Source organism: Cervus elaphus, chromosome 1 (genome assembly GCF_910594005.1).
Source record: "Cervus elaphus chromosome 1, mCerEla1.1, whole genome shotgun sequence".
NCBI classification, from domain to species: Eukaryota; Metazoa; Chordata; class Mammalia; order Artiodactyla; family Cervidae; genus Cervus; species Cervus elaphus.
Genome location: NC_057815.1, coordinates 11,578,891 through 11,585,972, shown reverse-complemented (window position 1 = coordinate 11,585,972; position 7,082 = coordinate 11,578,891). Strand labels below are relative to the sequence as shown.

General features: G+C 46.1%; 1 protein-coding gene across 1 annotated transcript; it reads left to right on the top strand.

The window, feature by feature from the left end:
* Nucleotides 1-4,441: 4,441 nt before the first annotated feature.
* On the top strand, nucleotides 4,442-5,381 carry LOC122672939 (ras-related protein Rab-7b-like). Its single transcript, XM_043873880.1, has one exon. It carries the CDS (start codon nucleotides 4,718-4,720, stop codon nucleotides 5,318-5,320), a length of 603 nt encoding a protein of 200 aa, XP_043729815.1. The 5' UTR covers nucleotides 4,442-4,717; the 3' UTR covers nucleotides 5,321-5,381.
* The last annotated feature ends 1,701 nt before the right edge of the window (nucleotides 5,382-7,082 follow it).

Below are 7,082 nucleotides of genomic sequence, written 5' to 3'. Positions count from 1 at the left end.
AGGAATATATTTAGGATTATGTTAATCAAATATACTTAGTTGGATGAAGGTAACACTGGATTGACATTAAACAGCTCTAGCCTGAATTTCCTAGGGAATTGCCTCAACTTTTAACTTGCATGGTTTGTAGCATTCTGATTTAATGGAAGCAATTCCATTATTAATGGGTGAGTTTCTAGATCAGCTTGTAAAATTCAGTCAGTTAGTTCAGTCATTCAGTCATGTCCAGCTCTTTGCAGCACCATGGACTGCAGCACGCCAGGCCTCCCAGTCCATCACCAACTCCCAGAGCTTGCTCAAACTCATGCCCATAGAGTCGGTGATGCCATCCAACCATCTCATTCTCTGTCATCCCCTTCTCCTCTTGCCTTCAATTTTTCCCAGCAGCAGGGTCTTTTCAAATAAGTCAGTTCTTTGCACCAGGTGACCAAAGAATTGGAGTTTCAGCTTCAACATCACTCCTTCCAATGAATATTCAGGACTGATTTCCTTCAGGATGGACTGGTTGGATCTCCTTGCAGTCCAAGGGACTCTCAAGGGTCTTCTCCAACACCACAGTTCAAAAGCATCAATTCTTTGGCACTCAGCTTTCTTTATGTTCCAACTCTCACATCCATACATGACTACTGGAAAAACCATAGCTTTGACTAAATGGACCTTTGTTGGTAAAGTAAGTCTCTGCTTTTTAATATATTGTCTAGGTTGGTCATAACTTCCCTCCCATGGAGTAAGCATCCTTTAATTGCATGGCTGCAGTCACCATCCGCAGTGATTTTGGATTCCCCAAAAATAAAGTCTCTCACTGTTTCTATTGTTTCCCCATCTACTTACTATGAAGTAATGGGACTGGATGTCATGATCTTAGTTTTTTTAATGTTGAGTTTTAAGCCTGCTTTTTTACTCTTCTCTTTCACTTTCATCAGGAGGCTCTTTAGTTTCTCTTCGCTATCTGCCATAAGGGTGGTGCCATCTGCATATTTTAGGTTATTGATATTTCTTCCAGCAATCCTGATTCCAGCTTGTGCTTCATCCAGCCCAGCATTTCACATGATGTACTCTGCACATAAGCTAAATAAGCAGGTGACAATATACAGCTTTGATGTACTCCTTGTAAAATTATTTTATCAGAATATAGAAAACTAATGGCATTCAATTATATTACAGACCTGTTTTCCCATTGTAATCATTCTTACTTGGCAATATTTATTTGAAGTTCCAGTCTAAGATGGCAGAAAGAGACTACCTGCTGTTCAGATTCGGGAATTCCTTCTTAACTCTCCACTCTTTCTTACCTTCCATTACCTGTATTCACCTACCCACCTTCATCCAAATTAAGCCTACTTCTCCTCCTGTTTTCTGAATCTCAGTGAGTAGCACTTGTCATCTACCATTGACTAAAGTCTGACACTTTGGAGTCATTCTCCCTTAGTGTGCCCCCTCACTCGCATTACATAGATCCACATCCACACAGACATGTCTAGTGGGCTACCAGGTACTGATGATTCTATCCCAGCCACTGCTTTAGTTCAGGACATTATCTTTCTCAACTATTTCATATGGTTTCTGGGTTCCAGAGAGAAGAAATCTGTAAATATGGCAAGTCTTCTTGCCATTTCCATGCATAGAAAATTTACCTGAATTCATAAGTTAGTACATATACTCAGGTGAAGACAACACTGAGGTAATAAATAAGGTTTTAGTAGTGGATAAACTCTCCAAAGAAGGACACAATCCCTCATCAGGACCTTGGAGAGAACCAGCAAAGGTAGCTGATAAATAGAACTAGGCAAGTTTTGTCGAAACCAGGATTACAAACGGGCAAATACTGGAAAGAAGTCAGCTTAGACTTTCCAGCCACAGGTTGACTTTCTGATCCTTAAATGCTTCAAGTCCAGTCCTGTGACAGGCTTTTGCACCAGATGTTTCCCTTGATTGCAACCCTCTTCCCCCATATCTTTGCATTGCTGTCACCTTCTCACCATTCAGGTCTCAATCCAAATGACTGTGCAGTACAGCCTTTCCTCAATCACTCCTATCCCATTTCCCCATTTTACTTTCTTCATAACAATTATCACTGCTTGAAACTGTGTTATTTATTCATTTGTTTACATGACTATTGTCTCCCTAGGCTTCACAGAGAGTAAGCTTTGTGGGTGAATAGACCATGTCTATGTGATTAACTGTCATATATCTTTAGTGTTTAAAACATATCTGACACCTAGGAGGCAGTCTATAAATATTTGACAAATGAGAAAATGAAATAAGACAGGCAATTAGATTTGAAGTTTAGGAGACTAGTGAGGACCTTGAACTGAGAAGTTGTAGCTAATATCAGACACTAATTATTGAGTTTGGAGAAATAGGATTCAAGATGCCATGTATAGATTTGTGTTCGCATGACCCATGTAGGGCCAAACATCAAACACACCCATTGGGTAGCATGCATACCAATACTACATTTTAATTTCTAGAATAATTACTATAGTTTGAATAAAAGCAAGATAGCCCTTATTTTGATCTCTGCAAAAGGAACAACACTTTTCCCTGCATTTTCTCTAGAAAGGGATTTTTATTCTCTCAGTGGCATTAAGTGGGAACTGACCAAGCAAATCAGTGGGTGGGTTGTTTGACCACTCCAGAGGTCAGTGAGTTAGGACTATTTCCCTTGAGCTCTCACTTCCAGAATTCTTAGAAACGAGAGAGTCCTGTGGCTTGGAAGCTTGGGTCTTGCAATTTGTCTCTGCAAATGGAGAAGGCACGCAAAGGGTGCTAGGGCAAACTATATGTCCAGGATTTTAATTAGGTACACATGCTTCATTTGGCCAATGCAGAGGTTTTAAATGTTTTTGATTAGTCACCAACATTATAAAAATCAGGAGATTTCATATAAAGAAATATTTCCAACCTCTCTTAGAAATACAGAAGTTCTAGAAGTACTAGCCCTTGATTTCCCACATGACAAAAATCACCTGACATGGAGTGGCAGCTGCCCCTTCAAGCAGGACTTGTAGTCTCAACACTGCCTCTGTCTCCAGGTCTCCACCTACTTCACTCAATTACCATAACTACATGGCCTTTGAAGATGTTTGAGTCTGAGTTCCTCCACTATGAAATACAAGAATTAGATGATTCTAAGAATTGGATACATGGGAATAATTATGAAGGTAAACTATCTATAAGGAATCACAGTGTGCATTTCCCCCAAAAAGCAACTAATTTTTGGTATATTGCTATGGGTATGAAACTTGTATGTATTATAAGATATTTATGAGGATATTGACACCATTCACACAGTGGCTCCCTAAAAGAAGATCTAAGGAAATTGTGTTTATGTGTGTATGTGTTCACACATACACACAGATATGCACAGAGTAGATACTCAGTAAATATTTCTTGAATAAAGTAATGAGAAGCTCAAGAGCATTCATCAAAACCCTAAGCAATAATAAATATTATGAACTGCTGCTGTACACCTCACAGCTTATGAACTCACTCTACTTCTCTTTTTTCTCTTATTTTCCCCCTGTTGTAGTCCAAGACTGAGAATCTAATTGAGATATAATGAAAATTTATTAATTAATTGTAAATAGAACGGGTTGATCAAGTATCAGTTAGCCTACCTGCATTAGTTTGATGTGGTCTGAGAGTGAATTCATTACTATAGTGAAACCAGAACTTCTTAGTTTGGAGATATGGATTCTGGCCCTGATTCTGCCACTAACTGTAGTTCTTTGAATAAGTCACTTGGCTCTCTGGCCAAAGTTTGATCATCCATAAAATTATATGGTCTTCAGGGCTTCTCTCTGCTTTATGATCTCTCTTTATGTGAAAAACAAAGACACATCAGAGGTAAGAGCTAGAAACTCAGAGCCAGCAATGTCTAGCAAGGAAAGACCAAGAAGAGATTTTTCCCCCAATAATTAAGGCAAGGAAGTCTCCAAACGCATGGGCAACAATCCATGGAGGGACAAGAGTGGAATGTGAACTCATTAGCAGAATGTTGAGTAAAACTCAGGGAGGAAAAGAGAGTAATAGAGAGGGAGTCCAACTGTAGACTAAGAGAATTCTAAAGAAAAAAAATGGAAAAACTGCTGCTAATTAGGTCATTTAGAAACTGAACAACTGAATGTAATTCTTGCTGAAGCAATAAGGAAACAACCATGGGATGCACGATAATAACAAGAATACATGCTAATAGACAAAACTAGGATCCCCCAAGTAACTTAACAAGTCCCATGCAAGCTAGTAGATATCAGGTGGAAAACAGCACTTGAATTTCACACAGATTTTTAAAATGTACTGAGGAAACATGTAGCAAAGGATCAGATAATATTTGCTGAATCAAATTCTGTTATTAAAAACTCTGGTATGCTTCACTATTTAAAAGCTTTAATGTGGAGTCTGCTGGGAGCCCAGCTTTCCATCCTCCCCACCCACTCCACCCACACGGCTGAGGTCACACCGGCCCAGCCTCTTTTGCAACTTTCCCAAGTTTGTGCATAAAGAGAGAGGAGGAAAACTCAGAAGGAAGTGACTTGGCCTCAACAAGTTTGCTCCCAAAGCCTTTTTCCTCTGATCTAGCTGAGACTGCTGTTCTAAGAGGAGCCCCCCAGACTCAGAGAAAACCCCCCACCTGCCGTCGGAGGCTGAAAAGGCTCTGGAAGCTTTTCCTGGCTCTTGTCTGTTCCAGCAACACCAGAGATTCTGAAGCCCCTCCATGAATCCTCGGAAGAAGGTGGACCTCAAGCTCATCATCATTGGAGCCCTGGGTGTTGGAAAGACCTCCCTCCTCCACCGATATGTGCATAAGACGTTTTACGAAGACTATCAGACCACACTGGGGGCCAGCATCCTCTCCAAGATTATCATACTGGATGACACAACCTTGAAGCTACAGATCTGGGACACAGGCGGCCAGGAGCGATTCCGCTCCATGGTGTCTACATTCTACAAAGGCTCTGATGGCTGTGTCCTGGCTTTTGATGTCACTGACCTGGAGTCCTTTGAAGCCCTGGAAACCTGGAGGGGTGATGTTCTGGCCAAAACCATTCCAATGCACCAGTCCTACCCCATGGTGGTGCTCGGGAACAAGATCGATCTGGCAGACCGGCAGGTTCCGCAAGAGGTAGCCCAAGGCTGGTGTAAAGAGAAGGATATTCCCTATTTTGAAGTCAGTGCCAAGAATGACATCAACGTGGTACAAGCCTTCGAGATGCTGGCCAGTCGGGCTCTGTCAAGGTATCGAAGCATCTTAGAGAGTTACCTCACAGACTCCATCAAGCTCTCACCGGAAGACCAGCCCAAGAGCAGATGCTGCTGACCGTCCGGACCCCGGCTCTGCGCGCCCACGGACAGAGCTCAGCCCCGCCGGCCGCCCGCGCTCAGACGGCAGCCAGGCTCCTAGGCCGGCAGCAGCCCTCGCCTCCGCGCGGGCTCCAGACCAGCCCCGCCTCGGGCTAAGTGCAGTAGTCAGGGCGGAACGGGGACGTCCCAGAGGAGTCACGGCCAGTTGCTGGCCCCGGCTTTCCTGCCCTGCGCCCTCCCCGGACACCTCCTGCTCTGGAAGGCGCATCCCTGCACGCAGGCGGCTGCGTCCGGAGGCAACGGGCGCCTTCCTCAGCGCGCCCACCGCACCCCACCCCCTTAGAGCCGCCGCACAGCTGTGGACCAGGGTCCCTGCAACCAGGGCCGGGGAGGCGGTCCCCCTCACCCCCTGGCAGCAGCTGTTCAGGCCTGGGACACCGTCTGTCTGTCCCCCCCAGAGCGCAGGGCAGAGGGAAGGCAGGAAGACCCCCGGGACCGCGCATGTCTCCTTGCTGGTGCTCAGGCTGCTGCCTCAGCTGGTTGTCTGCCACACGAGGTTGGCACGTGCCCTGCCCACATCCCGTAGCTCCTCAGGACCAGAAGCTCGGCTTCAGTCCCAGGCGCTCTTGTGGAGACACACTTGCCATTCCTTCAACAAGTCCTTTTGTGTATCTACTATGTGTGATGGCTTGAGGTCCAGGGACGCGTGTAACAAAGACCTTGCTCTCCTGGGTCCGACGTTCTGGAGAGGGAGGGAGGCAGTAAACCCAGAATTTAACCAGATGTTTTCAATTAGCAGGTAAGCTCTTGAACCAAGCAAGGTAACGGGAGAGAGAAGGACGGAGGGTGGGGTTAGGTGCTGTTTCAGATGTTTCAGACAAAGTAGCCCAGGAGGGCTTCCCTGGGGAAGTGACATTGGCCCAAAGGCTGGAGAATGAGAAAAGGGCTGCTGAACTGGAAGAAGAGCGTTCTGAGGACAAGTAGAAGCAAGGGCCAAGGCTCCAGATCAAGGACAAGCTTGTTTTGTTCCAGGGACAGTGAAAAGACACTGATTAACCTGAGAAATCAAAGCTGCTATTCCAGGGACAAGGTGGACCCCCTAACCCCCGGAACACGCCTTGCCTGCCGGCCACCAGAGGGCAGCAACGCGCCTCCCAGCAGAACAGGAAAGGGCGGCTCCATGGACGCTGGAAGGGCCGCCGTTTTCCTCTGCTGAGATGCTCAGAGCTCATTCTTTGGCTCCGGGCATTTTCAGTCCTTCGAGATTCGCCAGGCAGAAAGATCCCAATTTCTTAAGCCTACTGAGAGATGGGCAAAAACTGCAGCAGCAATGATTCAGGCAAGAAATCAGCATCGGTGATAAATACTGGGAAGCCGGGGAGTCTGTTCCTGCAGACGCTACAACCAGAATCTTCTGTTTCTTCTGGTGACAGGCAGCGTTTACAGAGCCCAACCTGAAGGGAGTAGGCGAGATGACCGACCCCCCCCCCACCCCCCCCAGGGTTTCCACGGCCACATCCGTGCCCACCACAGAAGTCTCCTGTCTACACAGAGGTACCCTTCCCTGACTGTTAGCGTAGGACTTCCAAGCGTCACCTGACACTGAAGATTCGCCCAGAGGCAGAGGAAAGGGGAGATGAGGGGTCAGCAAGAGTTTGGGGAACCCCTTCTGCCCACCCTGCTATCAAATGAGCGCTGCTTGTCCTGGGCCGCAGGAGCAGGCAGCCCAGCGCACAGCTCTGTCTGCGTCCTTCGTGGGGGCGGCACGCTGCGAGCCA